The sequence below is a fragment of the Chionomys nivalis genome, chromosome 6 (genome assembly GCF_950005125.1).
Source record: "Chionomys nivalis chromosome 6, mChiNiv1.1, whole genome shotgun sequence".
Taxonomy (NCBI): domain Eukaryota; kingdom Metazoa; phylum Chordata; class Mammalia; order Rodentia; family Cricetidae; genus Chionomys; species Chionomys nivalis.
Genome location: NC_080091.1, coordinates 20082879 through 20102986, shown reverse-complemented (window position 1 = coordinate 20102986; position 20108 = coordinate 20082879). Strand labels below are relative to the sequence as shown.

The window sequence follows — 20108 nt, the reverse complement described above, 5'->3', positions numbered from 1 at the left end:
GTGGCTCACGAATTTCAGTCCTTTCTATCTAACTCGTCTGAGTCGTGCTAGAAACAGCTATTGAAGAAATCTGTAGTAAAATATCTGGCAAAATTAAATGGACTTTGATTCTTTATCCCAGCACCCATACTCAAGGGATCTACCCCAAACAGAAAGATATATATGGAGAGGTATTTATTAAAATACCATTTCTAGTGTCAAAAAATTTGGAGACAGCTAAATGTTCATCAGAAGGGGACTAGTCATTGAAAAATCAAATCCACTCAAGTCCACTGTAGTTTTGTTTTTGTTTTTTCCTTAATGAAATGTGGAATTCATCTGTGTTACCATGTAGAAATTATTATACACAAATCCTCCCTTTTCCTCTGTTCCCTTCAAAAGACAAGGTAGGGAAGATTGTATATATTGTGCTACACTTAGGAAAAGGGAAACTAAGGAAGCGAATGTATGTGAATTCACTTCAGACAATCCTGATTCATGCATTTCCTATTTACAAAGGCAGATACTTGCTAAATTTTTCTATAATGTCAGAAACTCAGTACTGTGAGGAGCTATCACAGTTATCCACTGACACATAGGTATTCAGAATGGTGAAAAATTGGAGTTTCCTGACACATGCTTTCCCATCTGAGGTCAAACAAGGCAGTGATCTGCTGTCTTGTTTTGATTTTCATGTTGTAAACAAATGTACTTTTCATGATGTATGCCACATTTAAAAAATATTTGTGCTTTTCCTTTGGTTATGTCACTGTTTAAATGGTTCCCAAGAATAGTGCTGAAGTGCTGTTTAGTGTTCCTGACCGTAAGGAAGGCTGTGATGTCCCTCAGTGGAAATGAATATAGTAAAGTTTCATTCAGGCATGAGTCCAGTATTGTTGGTTGTAAGTTTAATGTCAATTAATCAGTCATACATTTTAAATAAGGTGTCATTAAACAAAAACACCTGTAAATCATGGTACTGTATTGCTCTATTGATAACTTTGTGACAACATGTTCACAGGGGCCTAGTTCTTTGTTTTCATACCATAGCAACGATGATTTGGTTTTTGGTAATTCATTGTACCTTCATAGAATGTGACTACTCAAATATCAAGAATTATCTATAAATCAAATCATCGATCAATAATATGGTTTTGAGAGAAAACAAGATGGAGGGGCACAGAAATGGAAGGATGACAAAACCATACGTTTTTGGTTTGTAGCTTTAGTTTTTGAATCCTGTAAATGTTCTGTATAAGTAAGTATATAAGAAGCGGTATTTTAAATCAAAGGTAAAGGTGATCTAGCCACTGGAGAGGAATTAAAGAACGTGTTAACTGTCAGTTTCTAACAGGATGTACACGAAAGACAAGAAGTAATTGCAAAATTATTTTAAGCTGTCTTAATTATGGTTGTTGCTAATATAATTAGAATTATTCTGAAAGTATTTTGTGCTCAGGTTCTGAGCAAGAAATGAGTGAGAATCTTGGAATGTTTTTTAAGAAGCACAGAGACTAAATAGACTACTCTGGGGTCATGTTTAAAGAACTCAACAGTGTATTTTAGGAGTTTCTGTTGCTTTTATGTTGGACAAGGTACACATCAAAAGTAAAAATACCTGTGATGGAATGTAAAACACATCAAGATGTTTACATTGATAATCTCAGAATGATACAGTAAAAGAAAATTTGAAAAACATGTTGGCAACTTTTGAAATATATTGAGAAATCAAATCTTTACTTTGAAAACTGGAAAGGAAATGGTGTAAAGGATATGTTTCTCTTACCTGCAAGAAATAAAAGTTGATGTCAACTGATGGTGGATGAGGGCAAGTTCATCAATACAGAGCTGTCTCAACTAATAAATGAGCAAGGAGTGTTGGAATTAGAAAATCACTCTCTTGTGACCCTAAGTGAAATAATGCTTCCAAGGTCATCACTGGTGGAAAATGTCATAAAGACTAACCCTTCATTATGTGTCTCCCTGAGGAAAAGCCACATCACCATCTACAAAATACCCTTGATAACAAAGTGAAGCCTAGATCTGATCAAGTCTTTAGATCTGCCTATCATTTTACAGGAGGAGAGGAATGTGATAAAACAACACCGTCAGGATACAATTAGCAAAACATAAATATTGGAATCGCTACAGGACAAAGCTGCTTTCTTCAATGGATAAGTTGCAGTGAAGTGCCAAGGGAAACAAGTAGATTTAAAAATTTAAAGACATTAAAACCAATTGTAACAAAAGACTTTCATTCAGATCCAGATCGAAACAAATATTTTTAGACACCTTAGGAAGTTTGTACACTGATATTGTAAGATAGTAAGGATTTGTTGTTTTACTTCAGGCATGAATAATGGTATTATTGGTTATGCTTTTTTTTTTGAAATTTACCTGAGATATGTATTGAGATTTATGGATTAAATGCTAAAATACCTGGAATTTGCCTCAGAATAATGCATATTGAATGGCTGTTGGTAAAAATGAAACAGGATTGGCTAAGATTTGGGTAAATTTGAACTTGAGTGATGGGATACTTGCCACTATCCTATTTTTTTAACATCTGAATTTTTGTATAAGTTAAATGTATTAACTTTAAATTACATGGAAAAACAATATTTCTTAGAATTTCATTTTATTTTAAAGACTCATGTTAGAAAAACAGCTGTCAAAATAAAATTAGACCCATCCTAGCATTTTAATACAGTAATTCTATGGATTTAATGAAATGGAAATAAAGTAGTCTTGGTGTTCCATATTCCAATCTTGGAAAATTACCTGAGATGCTTAGCAAGCAAATCTAGCCATCAAACACTTCCCTTCCCCCCAAAATTTATGATGGCAGGTTGATATGGTTATAATAGAATTAACAGGTTTCATGCATGTCATGCTGTTAATAGCTACAAAATAGTACACATGGAAAAGATTTATTTCCACTAATATTTTCTTTTAGGCATTTGACATTATCACAGACTGACATGGCTGCATTAACAGGAGGAAAGGTAATACCTTGACTAATATTAAATAGTTTAATCATTCTAAAAATCATAATATGACAGTTCTAAAATGAATAATTTTTGTTTTTAACAGGGATTTCCCTTCTTATTTCAACATATTCGTGATGGCATCAATATAAGACAAACTTGTAATCTAATTTTTAGTCTGTGTCGATACAATAATCGACTCGCAGAACATGTAAGTACTAAAAGCAGTCTTCAACGTTTTTGATAATTTTTAAAAGAATATTCTGAAATCCTGCTTTTTCTGTTTCAGATTGTATCTATGCTTTTCACTTCAATAGCAAAGTTGACACCTGAGGTATGTAAGAGTTTGCTAATAAGCATAATAACTGAACTAACAGTTAGTTTTCTTTTTATTGTGAATATAGTTTTCCAACTAAATAAGAATTTATACATGTAAATTCAGTATATCTGAGTGGTACTTATATTCCAAGTTCAAAGTTGTTTGGCTTAAAGCGTATATCATAAACTGTCCAAAATTCTGTATTTATGGAGGAATATATGGATGGCGAAGTACAGAATCATGAATATTTTATTAAAAGCATTTAACAGTCCCAGCACTCAGGAGGCAGAGGAAGGTGCATCTCTGTGACTTCAAGGCCAGTCTACTCTTTATAGTGATTTCCATGACAGCCAGAGCTACATAGAGAGACCCTATCTCAAATTCTACCTCCCATTACCTGCCAACAGAAACAAGTCATTTTTCAAAAAATTAGCTACTTTAGTCCATGTTTAAGAGCCATATAAGGGCTTTCTTTGGGGATCAGAAATTGTTACAGGTAGAAACATATTTCATTGATAAAAATACATTGAAAATTAGACAGGAGAAGTGAATTCCAGTAATTACTTTTACAACCTTGAACTATAACAAATAACATACTGTGCACATGAAAAATGCTTTTGAGGATAGATTTGTGTTTTTACTGCAAAATAAGATAAATAGGTGAGTTAACACATGTATTTAGCCATTACATAGAGTATGTGTGTATGTATTTCAAAATATCACCTATACCATAACTATATAAATGGTTAGTTAGAAATTTATAAACACATTAAAATCTTGAATTACTTTTTTGCTAAGTACATTTGACACCAGAGATACCTATTCAATTGCCTCTATTTAATTTGATTGTATCTTCTGACGGGACATTTATGGTAGTTTTAAGTTCATATTCAGGAATGCTGACTAAGCTCTGCCAGCTCAGAAGAGCAGATTTAAATGAGACTAAAAGATTTGTGTCTTACAGGCAGCCAATCCTTTCTTTAAATTGTTGACCATGCTAATGGAATTTGCTGGTGGACCTCCAGGAATGCCTCCCTTTGCGTCCTACATTCTGCAGAGGATATGGGAGGTAAGTTTTGAAGTACATGCTTCCAATCTTTTATTTTCCCAGAGATTTTCCTTTTGTTGTTGTTTTTTAATTTTTTTCTTTTTTAAGAGTAATTTTCCTTAACGCAAAACAAAATATAACAAAATTGATTGGAAGGTACAGATATTTTCCACCCAGCCTTCCCTTCAGGGACTTTGATTTTTTACCACCATCTTCCATTTCTATTTCTAATTATTTGGATCAAATGACTTTACACACAGTATGAAGTTGTTATTAAGAATAATCTTCCTCAAGAAAATTCCGTAAAGCAGCTAGAAGCTCTCAAAACATAAACAAAATATTTTTAGTAATTGATACAGGCAGAAGAAATATCAAATACTACTTCTTTTCTTCCAGAGTCATTGCTATCAGAACAGTTTTCTTGGTGAGGACTGGAAACCTTTAGGCCAGTGCTCAGTAAACCCTTTTTTTGGTCAAATGTTTAAGCTTTAGTAGATTGCACATTTCTGTTAATAGTGTTCAGCTGTGCTGTTGTGACCTAAAGGCCATTCATGAGGCAATAAATAGTAAGCTTAGCAATGTTCAAATAAAATAACAGAAAAAAACAGCCATAGAATTTAGCCTATCTTACAGAGATTGCCATTCATTGCTCTAAATGGCTTCGTTTCCCATCCCCATGAAAAGAATCCCCATAGCAATTCAGTGAACTCTTTTGCATTCTCAATTTATAGTAATAGTTTGGACATAGACTAAGAAAAAGACAGATGAAAAAAAAATCCAGGATTTAGTTCATGCTGTGCCAGTATTCTATCACCAACCAAATATGTTTAAGAAAATAAACTTAGCAAGTTCATTGGATTCTCATATTTGTCCTGGGTTGTTTTAAACTAGCAACAAATTTTCCTGAGCTTTTCCTGCACTTTGAGCTTAGTAGGAAAACAAGTTAAAACTTCTGTAAAAACTAGCTTAAAGGAAAAGAAAAAAAAATTGGCCTGAAGAAATGGCCCAGTAGTTAAGAGCATTTCTTGTTCTTGCAGAAGACCTAGGTTCAGTTTCCTCCACCTACATGGTGGCTCACAACCACTCATATAACTAGTTTGAGGGGGATCTGAGACCCTCTTCTGTCTCCTCAGGAACAGGCACACATGGTGCACATATATGTACATAGTCAAGACACTTATACAAATAAAATCTAGAAATAAAAAGTCAACTAAATACTTAATGACATTTACCAAAAGAAAGTAAAAAATCATTCTGTTATCTTATGTCCTGTTTTTGTTATTTTATTCATAGGTTATTGAATACAATCCTTCTCAGTGTCTGGACTGGTTGGCAGTGCAGACACCCCGAAATAAGCTGGCACACAGCTGGGTTCTTCAGAATATGGAAAACTGGGTCGAGCGATTTCTTTTGGCTCACAATTATCCTAGAGTCAGGACTTGTAAGTCAAATGTTTAAAATTTAGCCAATTATTTATTGTTCCAAACTTTAGGTTTGTTTTACTGTTGTTTTGGTTCTATTTTTAGGTTTTTCTGGGGGTTGAAGGTAACTCAGTGATAATGCCCATTATTATGTAAAGCTCTGAGAGGTACCATAGAAGGCCAGTTTTATTTTATTTTGTTTTCTTAATATTTGAAAATCATGATGCTGTGTTTATCTATTGTATTTAAGTGTTGCTGAAGAAAGTAAAATATAAGAAAATTCTTTCTTAAAAGCAACTCTTGATTCCAGGACAACCTACATACATACACAATGAGACCCTGTCTCTAAAAAACAAAGTAACTCTTGAATAGGCTAAATAAGATTAAAATGGAATTAGGACAGAAATCATGTATTTAATTATGAGAGTTAAATAATATACATCTTGTGTGTAAGCCATTAGAGAATGAATAGCAATTCTTAGAAGATAGTTGGACATAACACAAAGAAGACATTTTACGAGGCAGGAAATTGTTTTTTGTTTTTCTTGTGTTTTGTTTGTTTGTTTTTTGAGACAAGGTTTCTCTGTGTAACTTTGGCTGTCTTGGAACCTCATCTATAGACCTGGTTGGCCTTGAAATCAGAGATCTACCTGTCTCTGCCTCCCCTAATGTTGGGATTAAAGGTGTGTGTCGGTATCATACAGCAGGAAATTGATTGTTAATAAACAATGTATTCACTTTTGCTAGTTCAAAGAAATGAAATCAAAGTAATTAATTTTGGAAAATTTTTCAATGAAAAGCTATTTCCCAGTTGAGAGGACTAGCGTCAGTGATACACAGATCTGATATACAGATGTTGTTTTCTAAATACCGTTCCCCAATAAAATAGATTCATAGCTCTGTAGAGAAAAGACCAATTTTAGCGTGGATGATAATAAAACCAAGCTGGTGCCTTAAAGATGAGTACAGTGCCTTAAGGGAGGAAATAATATGCTAAATAATGTGACTGCACCAAAGAGACAGAACTCCTGAGAGAACTCCCAGTTGCTAAAACCACAACAATTTTTTTTTTTTTTTTTTGGTTTTTCGAGACAGGGTTTCTCTGTGGTTTTGGAGCCTGTCCTGGAACTAGCTCTTGTAGACCAGGCTGGTCTCGAACTCACAGAGATCCACCTGCCTCTGCCTCCCAAGTGCTGGGATTAAAGGCGTGCGCCACCAACGCCCGGCCACAACAATTTCAATAACAAATAATTACAGTATTCTTCTGTGTTCCTATCCGAAGTATAAAATAACATTTACAAACTCTGATTCCCAGCACTCATGTGGCAGCTTACAACCTCCTGTGACTCCAGTTCTGAGTGATTTAATACCCTCCTGTTGCCTCAGAGGCACCAGGATCCAACTGGTGCACAAACAGAAAGGCAAGCAACACACAGCTCAACAAATAAAGATAAACAATCCATAAAAGAGAGTGGTGAATAATTTGTATATACTCTCCTTGGTAGTAGCTTAGTGATGTAGTAGAAATGAGTGTTAGAAGTAACCTGGTAGTGAGGGAATGTGGCTTCCAGGCAAATGGTCAGGGTTACTATCAAAAATTCCAGTTGAAGAGTGTACTTCTGACATGCTGCAGTCTGTGGTCTTCTTCCCAAACTCCTAACCCTGAGATAATCCGTCTTAAACATAACCTTGGTTTGAGAGGCACTCTGTGAACTTCCTATTACTCATCAGAGCTATCAAAGTTATCAGGAACAAAAAGTCTAAGAAACTTACCAGAACCAAGAAGAGCTTAAGGGGATATGCTAGTTAAAATGTTGTGTGTCTAGACAGGATCCTGGAAGCAAACAAAAGCACCATTATGTCTTTAATCATAATAATTTAGCATAATAATAATAATAAATGTTAATGGTAGTAAAAATTTGGTGAGAGTTAATATGGGAATTGTGTGTTCCTCCAGTGTGAAGTCAGAGGTTTATTTGAGAAAAAGGCCTTTCATTGGAGGTTACCAGTGGATTGGCATTAGTACTCTGCCCATAACTTTGCTTCTCCCCCTTTGATACTTTATTTACCCAAATGTTACACTAATGTTCATGATAGTACTGTGGAAATGAACTCTTCTACATGGTACTGATACTGTGATGTTAATATCACAAAAGGCCATACATTTGTGCCACACATTTAATCCCAACACTCAGGAGGCAGAGGCAGCTGGATCTCTGAGTTTGAGGTCAGCCTGGTCTACAGAGTGAGTTCCAGGACAGCCAGAGCTACACAGAGAAACCTTGTCTCCGAAAGAAAAAAAAAGAAAAATTTCCCACAAAGATCCTTTAAGATAAGCATGTGTCTTCCCCTTTATAATGCCATTTTAGGACTTGTATGCAAGTCCTAAATACACATGTTCAATGGCATTACTTTTACACCTGCTCAGTGAGGATCTTGACATGGTAGGATGCGCTTACAGTCCTGTAGCTTCAGGGATTGAGGCAGTGGAGCAGCTTAGCCAAAATCTGTCTCTTAAACAAACAAAAAGCCTTTAGTTAAGAAACAAATTGTTAGGTACCATTTTAAAAGTTACATCATTGAAAACTGAAAAATTGCTTTTAATATTAGTGTCCAAATATTTGAAAAGAATGGCTGTTTTAAAATAACATAAAGACCTTATAAAAACTACAAAATAGCTTTAACAGATAGCTGATTATTGAGAAAAGAAAAATTGAGTCCCTGAGTACTAAAATAGTTAAGGACTTGACATAGTGGGGCACACTGTCAGCATCAGCATTTGGGAAGCAGAGACAATCTATGAATTCAAGGACAGCCTGATCTACATATTCATTACCAGAATTGACCATGGCTACACAGAGAAACCCTATCTCAAAAAACATAACAAGCAAAATATCACAAAAGCTGAAGATTTACTATGTAGCAGTGGAAGTAGATTTCTTCCGCATTTCATAGTATGAAACAAGACCTGATAACCAGCTCAATTCTTAACCAGCTCATCTAATAAGTCACCAGCAGCAGAATGATAATAATAGGCCTAATGACATGCTTAACGTGGGAGTCTCTGAGTTCTAGTTAGGCTTTAGAAGACTGTTGGCAAGGAAGAAGGGGCAAACAGTTTCATTGAGAAGCAGTTCCCCAAAGCAGGGAGGAATCTTAAAAATGAATTGCCCTAGAAGACTTGCAAAGGACTTTGTAGCCAGCAGTGCCTTAAATTCCAGGACGTGACATACTGCAGCAGCTCCAGAAGATGTGGAGCAGCCTGCACTACACAACTCAACTCAACCCTCTGTCTCCCCGGAAAGTAGGAAGGGAATCTCAAGAGTTAGTGACATACACAGACTAATATATTTATTAAGTATGTCATATGGCGTTATCTTTAAATTATTACAAAGTAACTTACTAGGGTGTTTTTAAAGTAACACTTAATATCTAAAACATTAAATGATTCCATGTATGAAGACCTTTCATTCTAAATGTTGGCTTTTTTTTCTCCTTAGTAAGTCATTATTAAGTCATTTTTCAGAAAAAATAAATCATAACATAGGAGAATTCAGCGGTGGTGACAGACGCCTTTAATCCCAGCACTTGGGAGGCAGAGGCAGGTAAATCTTTGTGAGTTCGAGGCCAGCCTGGTCTACAGTGAGTTCAGGACAGCCAGGGCTACACAGAGAAACCCTGTCTCGGGAAAGGGGAGAAGAAAAAGATATGAGAATTTTATATTGTGGAAGAACTGAACAAAATAGGTTGAAAACTAGTTCTGATAGCTAGTGCTTAGTAGGTGAAGGAAAAGAATCAAGAATTCAGGGTTAGCTTGAGTACCATGAGAGTCCGTCTCCCAAAAAAAAAAAAGAAAAACAGTTTTCGTAATGGTGATTATTGTTGCCACTTAAAATACAGCAATGGCAGAATGGGGGGAAAGTTCTACCTCCATACCCCGTGGGAATCTTTCTTCTGGACCAAAGGTAAATCAGAAGGATATTTAAAAGATGTCATGTCCCTTAGTTTTTATTCATTTTTATTGATAAAGGGAAGAGTGGTTTTGTGTTTTAATAACTGCTCTTCAAGTCTACTTAAATCTTACAAGGATCTGACAGTTTTGTTTTACATTTTATAGCTGCAGCTTATCTTCTGGTGTCCCTTATACCAAGCAATTCATTCCGCCAGATGTTCCGGTCAACAAGGTCTTTGCACATCCCAACCCGTGACCTTCCACTCAGTCCAGACACAACAGTAGTCCTACATCAGGTCTACAACGTGCTACTTGGTTTGCTCTCAAGAGCCAAACTTTATGTTGATGCTGCTGTTCATGGCACTACAAAGCTAGTGCCCTATTTTAGCTTTATGACTTACTGTTTAATTTCCAAAACTGAGAAGCTGATGTTTTCCACATATTTCATGGATTTGTGGAACCTTTTCCAGCCTAAGCTTTCTGAGCCAGCAATAGCTACAAATCACAATAAACAGGCTTTGCTTTCATTTTGGTACAATGTGTGTGCTGACTGTCCAGAGAATATCCGCCTTATTGTTCAAAACCCAGTGGTAACCAAGAACATTGCCTTCAATTACATCCTTGCTGACCATGATGATCAGGATGTGGTGCTTTTTAACCGTGGGATGCTGCCTGCCTACTACGGCATTCTGAGGCTCTGCTGTGAGCAATCGCCTGCATTTACTCGACAACTGGCTTCTCACCAGAACATCCAATGGGCCTTTAAGAATCTCACACCACATGCCAGCCAGTACCCTGGAGTGAGTATAGTTAGTACTTTTATTATCTGTTTCCTGAGCTTGGTTAGCAGTATATTTTTCCCTATTTAAGAAATGATATAATGCAGAATAGTCAAATCAATCATTCACCTATATTGTCTTTCAGTGCTGGAAATTGAACCCAGGCTTCTGTTCATGCTAGGCATGTGCTTAGAACCTGAGCTACACTACTACCTTCCAACCTTTCTTTAAAATTTCATCTTATGTGTATGGGTGTTTTGTTTGTGTACCACATTCAAGCCTGGTGCCAGAATCCCTTGGTACTGTAGTTGTAGGAGGTTGCAAACTGCCATGTGGGTGCTGGGAATCACCCACTCTGAGCCATCTATCCAACCCCATACTAACATCCTTAAAACCTTAACATTGTTTTCTTAAATGCTCTCATATAATGCAATGTAATTAATAAAACAAGTGATTATAATTTCTTATGCTGATGCTAAATTTTTGTTTACAATGGCACGTATCCTTTTAAATTTGTGATATTATATTGTTTTGTTTTTAACTTTCGTTTGGCAATTCTGGGGAACAGGCCCAGGGCCTTGGCCATGCTAAGCAATAATTGCCAGCTCAAATTTATGCTTGTATATGCATCTTTAATGTGTGCCTACTGCAAAGGTCAGTATAGCTTTAGGGAATATTACTTTACATTTAAGCATTCAGGGACTAGAGACACAGCTCCACAGTCAAGAGTGGCTTTCCAGATCCCAACACCAGGCCGCTTGAAACTGCCTGCAACTTCAGCTCCAGGGGAATATGACACCTCTGGCCTTCATGGGAACCTACATGCACATGCATGCAAAAAATGCATATACATAATTAAAAATAATAAAAAAAATTAATTAGCTATTCATTATCAAGATCTGCATACTTTGCTAAGGTGTGAGCTGCACAGATTTTTTTAGTAGTAGTTTGCTATAGAGGTGTTTCTCCGTATCTCAGATGGATGATTCATTAGTTCACATGTATATACAATTCCAACCTTATCTCCTTTTCTATTTGTAAGTTTCATATTATGTTTTCCCTGTATGTAATATTCCTGGTTATGTTTCACTTTTGTTTCGTCCTGTTGTTCCTTTATTAGGTTAAACTGTTCTTTGTCGATGGTGTAGTGAGTTTAGAATCTCTTACCCAGAAAAAGTAGCATAATTTCCAATTTAGAATTAGATTGCTTTTAATGTAAGAAAGAAATATGTTCGTTCAGTACCAGAAAGTTCCAAGCTAAGGCTGGAAAATGAAGGAAATGCATGAGCGTGTCTGTCAGAGACTGAAGAGATCATGTAGTATTTATTTTCAGTCACTTTGTTTTCCATCATGGTCCCATAAATAACCTTTAACTTAGTTACTGTGATACCCAGAGTTTCATAAGCCAGTGGTAAGAACTGGCTGAGTTAAAATGCCCATCTCCTTGAGTTGGTTTCTGTTCCAGATATCAGTCAGATATAATCATCTTTTTGTTTTTTAAAGAACTTGGCTCTTAGAAATTTTTATGATAATTGTTTTTCCATATGAAGTTGAGTAATCTTCTTTCAAGGTCTGTGAAGAATTGTGTTGGGATTTTGATGGGGATTGCATTGAACCAAGATGCCTTGCTCAGCCTTGATGCAGGGGGCAGGGGTTTTCAGGGGTTTGGTCCTGCCTCAGCTTAATGTGCCTGGCTTTGTTGAGTCCCCATAGGAGCCCTTACCCTTTAGGAGAAGTGGATGTGGGGTGGGGTGGGGGGGAGTAAGAGGAGGGTGGGAGAAGGAACTATGATTGGTATGTAAAATGAATTTTAAAAATTCTTTAAAAAAATTTATAAATATTGTGTTGTAAAATTTTGTCAAGAAAAGTATCAAGCTACACAGTTTAGTTCATTAATAAATATGTTAGAAGCTCAACTGTTACTTCACATATAAATTTATAAAATCATAGCTAATAATTTCACTTTATTTCCAAATGGTTACGTTACTAACCATCAGACTAGAATGATTGTTTTAAATGTTGATACAAAGGCATGTCTCCGAAACAATATTAATTCAACCTTGATTTAGGTGTTTGAAATCTTTAAAACAAAGCAAGTGAGATAGATGGCTTTGAGGGTAAAGCCATTTGCCACCAAGCCTGATGAATGACTTCAGGGTGATCCCTGGGATCCACTTTGTGCAAGGAAAGGATTAACTTCTGAAAGGTGTCCTCTGACTTCCATTCATATTTGTTCCCCTCCCCCAAGATAAATAACATGGTTAAAAAAAAATCTTTCTAACAAATTAATGGTTTCTTACATATTAAAGGAATGGAACAGAGAGAGGATAAGTATAGACTTTTGCTACGTGACCTTTGAATTTAAAATGCTAGTGTTTTAAACAGCATTAAGACATATCTTTGTGAATGTTAACTTTAACATGTGCAGCTACATTAACTCCATGATAGTCATAAATACTGCCTAGCACTAAGGAATGAACATGGCTAAAACATGAGGCTTTTATTTTAGTAATATGATTGCATAGCTCACGGATCTATCTGAGCCTTATAATAGCAAAGGTTAGACTTTCACATTGTAGTATATTATGTATTCAAATTTTAAGTAGATTTCATTACTGACTTTACTAGTTCCTTTAGTTGTGTGATCAATCTATGATTTTAGTAGCTGGCTAATGAATATTGATTCAGAAATGAGGAACAGGTATTCTGAATATTGAAAGACTGAGAGATCATTTTGCATGTCTGTCTCTTTTAGGCTGTGGAAGAACTGTTTAACTTAATGCAGCTGTTTATAGCTCAGAGGCCAGACATGCGAGAAGAGGAAATAGAAGATATTAAGCAGTTTAAGAAAACAACTATAAGCTGTTATTTACGTTGCTTAGATGGTCGCTCTTGTTGGACTACTTTAATAAGGTAAAAAAGATAATTTATAATTTTTTTGGCTGGTTCTTGGTTTCCCAAATAAGAACATGGTACCTTTTGACATGAAAAGAGAAATAATTTTTAGTATTTATAATTAAAAGCTTGTTCTTTTAAAATAATAATAATTATTTTTTAAATACAGAATCTGATGTAGCCTAAATTGACCTTTTACTTGCTTGCACCTTGTAGCTAAGGATGACCATGAACTTCTGATCCTCAGACCTCTACCTCCCAAATTCTGGGATTACCGATATATATCCCAGTATTCCATGTTAATGTAGTTTTGAGATCAAACCCAGGGCCCCTCATGAATGTTAGCAAACCCTCTACCAGCTGAACTACATAGACCATAGAAACCCTATTCCTCCCAATTTAGAAATTCTTCGAGGTTATTGGTGAAACATTTCTGTACTTAGGAACAATTTTTTTTCCTTTGGTTCATAGTATATTTTCCCATCTTTTATTAGAATCAGATCTGACAGTTTAAGGGGACCTTAATGTTGAAGGTCATGTTTATGATCATACATCAGACTACTTGGGTGGTTCCAGTCTAGAGACCCCTGGAAACAGCTTTTACATCTCAAGATGAGTCTGACTGTTAATATCTCTTCCATTTTTCTTGAATCCATTTGGCTTTCTTATCTTTAGGAATTAGCAAAAATAATAGAACCATCTATGTAATAAATTGTTCTGAGCTGTAGAACTGAATGATTTAGAAAAGAACTGCAAATTACATTTTATTTCCTTTACCTCTATATATAAATAAAATTCTGCTCAATGTATTACAGTGCTGAGAAGGAATGGAGAAATATGGGGGACTGGTTGAGGTCCTTCAGTAGGCGCATAATTTTGTCTGTGTTTTCATGAAGTCTGCACTATAAAATTAAACTAATGAACCCAAGAGAAAATTCTTTTAGGTTATTTCCTTCAGAAAGCTTTTGTATTTGAATCTTTAGAAGTCTACAAAATGAAATCTTCAGTAGTCTACAATTTTTCCCCCAAACCTGTTAAAAGGAAATGTTTGGCACTCAGTTTGAATACATTGTTTCCTAAAGGTTTATTTTTTTAAGTTTTAGAGTTTTGCTGCTTGTTGAGTAAAGAAAGGAAGCTTGCAATGGAAGTAAAGCGTTTTTAGTTGTGTCTTTAATAGCACTTTGCCAGTTCTGAGCACAGCATTAACTCAGATAAACCTATCCTTAGGATTTTCAAGTTTGTCCCCTTCATAGTACCCTTTCTTCCCCAAGCTGATGAATGCTTTTGGAATGTAGAATAGTTTACTATTATACAGAACTTAAGAGATGGAAAGATAAACTCATTGTTTCACTTTGTTTTTATGTGCATTAGTGTTTTGCTATTGGGTTTCAGGTTCCCTGAAACTGGAGTTGGAGAAAGTTGTAAGTTGCCATGTGGGTGCTCTCAAAGAGCAGTCAGTATTCTTTAACCTCTGAGCCATAGCACCAGCCCAAACTCATTTAAAAACAAAACAAAAGAACATCGTTATACTGAAATTTAAAAGTACTCTCATCATACCGTCCTCTTACTATTGTGGATGAAGAATTGATTAGACATTGGTAGACATGTTTTTCTTTAAATTACAATGCAAGATATTTTATTTCCCTTTTCAAGTTGAATGTCCCTTCCCTTAGTATGTCCAGAGTAATTAGAAGTAGAAATGTTTCTGATTGCAGAGGATTTTTTTTTAACTTTGGATAATTTGCATCAATGTTACCAGCTGAGCATCCATAATCCAAAAATCTAAGATGTCCCACAACTGAGTAACAACTGGTGGGTTAATAATCTTGAGATTTCAGAGTGTTCTAGATTTCAGATACAGGCTGCTCATTCCATTCTGCACTACTCAGAAAGAGTGTACATGCTTGAAATTCCACTTAGTGAAGTCAAGGCAGGAGGATTGCTCTAACTGGAAGCTAGTCTGAGCTATATAACAAAATTAAAAAACAAGCCGGGTGGTGGTGGCGCACGCCTTTAATCCCAGCACTCGGGAGGCAGAGGCAGGCGGATCTCTGTGAGTTCGAGACCAGCCTGGTCTACAAGAGCTAGTTCCGGGACAGGCTCCAAAACCACAGAGAAACCCTGTCTCAAAAAACCAAAAAAAAAAAAAAAAAAAAAAAAAAAAAAAAAAAAAAATTAAAAAGCCAGCAACAGATGTAGCCAGTTTCTTATATATGATAGGAAAACCAGAAACTTAAGCCAATTTTACTCCTGTTTTTCATCACCAAATTGTTCTTTTCTAATTGGACTGTTTCTATTTCTCTAGTGCCTTCAGAATACTATTAGAGTCTGATGAAGACAGACTTCTTGTGGTATTTAATCGAGGGTTAATCCTGATGACTGAGGTAAGTATATAACATTGCCTTTTATTGTGACTGTATCTCATTTGAATACTCTTTCCAAGACTTCTTACTGCATATATAAGAATGCCTGCTGAACCGTTTCCCAGGTGGCAGGACTTTATTTACATAGATTACGCCTCATTTTGTATTTAGGTTTATTTGAAATAGACTAGTTTTATTTATTTCACTTAGTACATAAAAATGAAAATCATGTGATTTGTAATCAAAGTTACACATTATTTCCCAAAAGCGTTCTTATTTGGCAGAACCAATACAGAAGGCCAAGAGATTTGCACAGGACTGAAATTTGCATGACATTTTTCATGGTTCTTAGTTCCCAAGTGGGAGATGGTTTAAAGCCACCAGAGTCCATCATACTTTTTGGTCTATGCTGTAGATAACATTATACACGTAGAAAGTACTGCAGAGGGGCTGAAGAGATGGCTCAGAATTAAGAGCATTGCCTGCTCTTCCAAAGGTCCTGAGTTCAATTTCCAGCAACCACATGATGGCTCACAACCATCTGTAATGAGGTCTGGTGCCCTCTTCTGGCCTGCAGGCATACACACAGACAGACAGAATATTGTATAATAAATAAATAAATAAACAAATAAATAATTAAAAAAAAAGTATTGCACAAATTATGATGTAGTGTTGATGTTTTAATTGATAATATTATAGAGTAGGAACAGAATAAGAAACTATACTTTGAAGCATTTGGACTAGGCAAGAAATGAGTGGGAAAATATTCAAATAAATGACTTCCTGAGCTCAAAGGTAAGAAAGTTTTAACTCTGTTTGAGGACTGACATATCTACTCCATGCTAAGTATTGCACCAGGCAAAGGATTATAGCAAGAGAGATGTGCAGTTCCTGTCCTGTCAGTTTACGGGTGAAATATATTTGATACAGCCTTCATATTCAGCCACAAAACCTAGGCTCAGAATTTTGAACTGTAATAAACTGACTTGGAGCCCGGTGTACGCCTTTAATCCCAGCACTAGGGAGACAGAGCAGAGGCAGGAGGATCTCTGTGAGTTTGAGGCTAGCCTGGTCCACAAAGTGAATTCCAGAACAGCCAGAGCTGTTACACAGAGAAATCACGTCCCAAAAAGCCTAAATAAATAGATAAATAGGTAGGTGTTAGATAGATAGATAGATAGATAGATAGATAGATAGATAGATAGATAGATAGATAGATAGATAGGTGATAGATAGATCAAACACACACACACACCTGACATAAGAATCAATGAACATGCACACGTGCTTGCACCTACACATACACAGTAGCTAAATGGGGCAATTTGATTTAGAAAACAAGTAATACTTGCTGTGTACACACATAGTCCAAGTCTGGAAATACCTTTAGAAGATAAGCATTTCCGTTTTGTGTCTAAAGTAGAAATGAAATTAAGGGATTCTGAATTTTATTTCCTAAATCACTTTTAGTCTTTCAACACACTGCACATGATGTATCATGAAGCTACAGCTTGCCATGTGACTGGAGACTTAGTGGAACTTCTGTCAATATTTCTTTCCGTTTTGAAGTCTACACGCCCATATCTTCAGAGAAAAGGTTTGGTTGGTTTACTTTTTATTTTTCTTATTATTTTGCTGCCAAAACAATTTTTTTGGTTTTTGTTTGTCTTACTAGTTTCTGTATGGATGGTTCCTGAGCTAGCTAATATTGGGCAGTGTTTATCATGCCCTCATAATGTAAAGGTGGGATATTCTTATATATGCTTATATACTTATTTATGCTAGTAAACAATAGGTAAGTGTCCTATAAGAGTCATGATTTGGCCAGGTGGTGGTGGCGCATGCCTTTAATCCCAACACTTTGGACAGGCTCCAAAGCTACTGAGAAACCCAGTCTCCAAATAAATAAACAAATAAATAAATAAATAAAAGATTCAAAATTTAGGAGATGTGGAAAGCTTCCACACAGTAATAAGCTGATTTTTTTTTTAACCTGTATAGCTCCGATTGGGTCATTTTTATTTGTTGGTTTTGATTTTATTTTATTGTATTTTATTTGAGACAGGGTTTCTCTGTGTAACAGCCCTGGCTATCCTGGAACTCTCTTTGTAGACCAGGCAGGCTAGCCTCGAACTCACAGAGATCTGCTTGCCTCTGTCTCCTGAGTCTTGGGAGTAAAGGTATATGCCACCAACACCTAACTTAAAACAGGTCATTTTGAATCTTAATAGAAATAAGTGTAAAAAATAACTTTTATGATTCTAGAAAGTGCACCATATTAAGATGTAACATGTTTAGCACATACTTGTAATCCTCACCCTCAGGAGGGTGACCCAGGAGGACTGAAGTTCTAGGCGAGCCTGGGCTATACTTAGCAAGACCCAGTTTCCCTCCTATTTCCTGGGGGCAAAAAAGAACAGTTTAATGTTGTAATCTCATGATCTCATGAAATTAACCACTTAGCTTTCACCAAGCATGTTTTTATGTAATTAATTTGAAACTCAAGGTGTTTCAAATAGAGGTTACAAATAGAACAAAAATTGTGGGTAACTGTGCTCATTCAAAAGTCCATTTATATATGCTTTTATATTTGCAGATGTGAAGCAAGCATTAATCCAGTGGCAGGAGAGAATTGAATTTGCCCATAAACTTCTAACCCTTCTTAATTCCTATAGCCCTCCAGAACTAAGAAATGCTTGCATAGGTAAGTTGCTTCAAAAATAAAAGTTATAGGCAAATATTTCTGGTGTTTGTTTGTTAGGCTTTTTCTTTTGTTTTGTTTCTGTGAGTTGTGAGGTTACATTTATAGTGTTTTGAAGACAGTGACTCATCTGTATAATTCAGACAGACTAGCAGGTCCTAAGAAAAGTTGTTTGTGAACATGCTAGTGTTAAATGTGTTTGTGGGCAGACTATCTGGGTCTCTATTGTAGGTTTCATACAACTCTAAATAAACTGTGATCCTGTATGAACAAGGTAGAATCATGTTAATATTTACAAAGTGTTATTCATAGTGTAAAAGATAGTGCTAGTTTCTTCACAATGAGTTTTGGCCTTAAAAACATTTCTCAGTAACTGTTTATAGACTCTTGAGTATAACACCTTTGTGACTGATTGCTTACAGAATGATAATATATACCTGTTAAAAGAATCTTCATTTAAACATAGAGTGAAGTTTTTCACTACCTTAGAAACCACTTGAAGTAGTGAGCATTGTAGACTGTTAACTGTAGTTTCTCAAAATAGCATAAACAATAGTTTTCCAGCATGAGATTTACTTTTGTGTGGTTAGTAAGTGAGAATCGGTCTAGCCAATATCGTAAACTTCAACAGCAGAAAGCTGATGATCAGCTGTTGTGATGGACTTTATAAAGGGTATTGCTATATGACTAGACTGTGTCTACAAGTAAGCAAGGCAAATTGGGAGATAAGTGATAGCGTTTTAAATTCTTGTTTTAAGTACATTGACCCTCTGCTGTGGTTATCACAGCTCTTGATCCAGAGTTGTGCATTAGGCAGTTTTTCCCTATGTTAGAACCTCAACAGTTTGTAGTACTCAGGACACTACAACTTCATCAGGATTTGAGAGATCAAAAGTAGTGTTTTGATAATGTTAAATTGTTTTCATTTTCAGATGTCCTCAAGGAACTTGTTCTTTTGAGTCCCCATGATTTTCTTCATACTCTGGTTCCCTTCCTGCAACACAACCATTGTACTTACCATCACAGTAATATCCCAAGTACGTATTTATCTAACATGATACTTGAATATGGTTGGCATGTAATCATTCTGCACACTGAAGCTTGGAGATTTATTTTTTCCATTTATTCTTATTGTACACTTTTAATGTCTTAGTGTCTCTTGGACCTTATTTCCCTTGTCGAGAAAATATCAAGCTAATAGGAGGGAAAAGCAATATTCGGCCTCCGCGCCCTGAACTCAATATGTGCCTCTTGCCCACAATGGTGGAAACCAGTAAGGTATGTTGGGATGCCAGGAAAACCGTATTTCTATAGCACAAGGTAATCTGAGATTTCCCCCTGGCGGTCTGTTAGATTTATGTGAACGATTCATTAATCCTATTATTAGATTCATTTGGATTTTTTCCTTTAAGTGCTCTGAAATGTTGATATTTGCAAAATCAACAGTAAGCACAAGTTAGGATTTTTTTTCTTATTTTTTAAAAAAATAGCTTAATAGTAAACCTTAGTTTGTTACTAGGCTAAATTATAGCTGTGTCCTGCATCTAAATATACAAAATCAAATTAGGTACTTGGAATGTTTTCAATTTGGCAATATAATCAAGACTTCTTCTACTGTCCCTTTAATCATATTCTCCTTAACCTACCCTAATGTAACTGTTTGA

General features: G+C 35.7%; 1 protein-coding gene across 3 annotated transcripts in view; it reads left to right on the top strand.

Annotated features, from left to right (window-relative positions):
• Usp34 (ubiquitin specific peptidase 34) overlaps positions 1–20108 on the top strand; it is a 193680-nt gene that overhangs the window by 161311 nt on the left and 12261 nt on the right. For 2 of the 3 annotated variants that reach the window (XM_057771236.1, XM_057771235.1), the window contains 12 exons: positions 2936–2984; positions 3073–3177; positions 3256–3300; positions 4250–4354; positions 5627–5774; positions 9872–10506; positions 13241–13398; positions 15686–15764; positions 17214–17340; positions 18340–18447; positions 19377–19481; positions 19598–19722. In XM_057771236.1, the coding sequence (XP_057627219.1) occupies positions 2936–2984; positions 3073–3177; positions 3256–3300; positions 4250–4354; positions 5627–5774; positions 9872–10506; positions 13241–13398; positions 15686–15764; positions 17214–17340; positions 18340–18447; positions 19377–19481; positions 19598–19722 (1789 nt within the window). The remainder of the gene's footprint in view (positions 1–2935; positions 2985–3072; positions 3178–3255; positions 3301–4249; positions 4355–5626; positions 5775–9871; positions 10507–13240; positions 13399–15685; positions 15765–17213; positions 17341–18339; positions 18448–19376; positions 19482–19597; positions 19723–20108) is intronic. The other variant, XM_057771237.1, reaches the window with a different exon arrangement.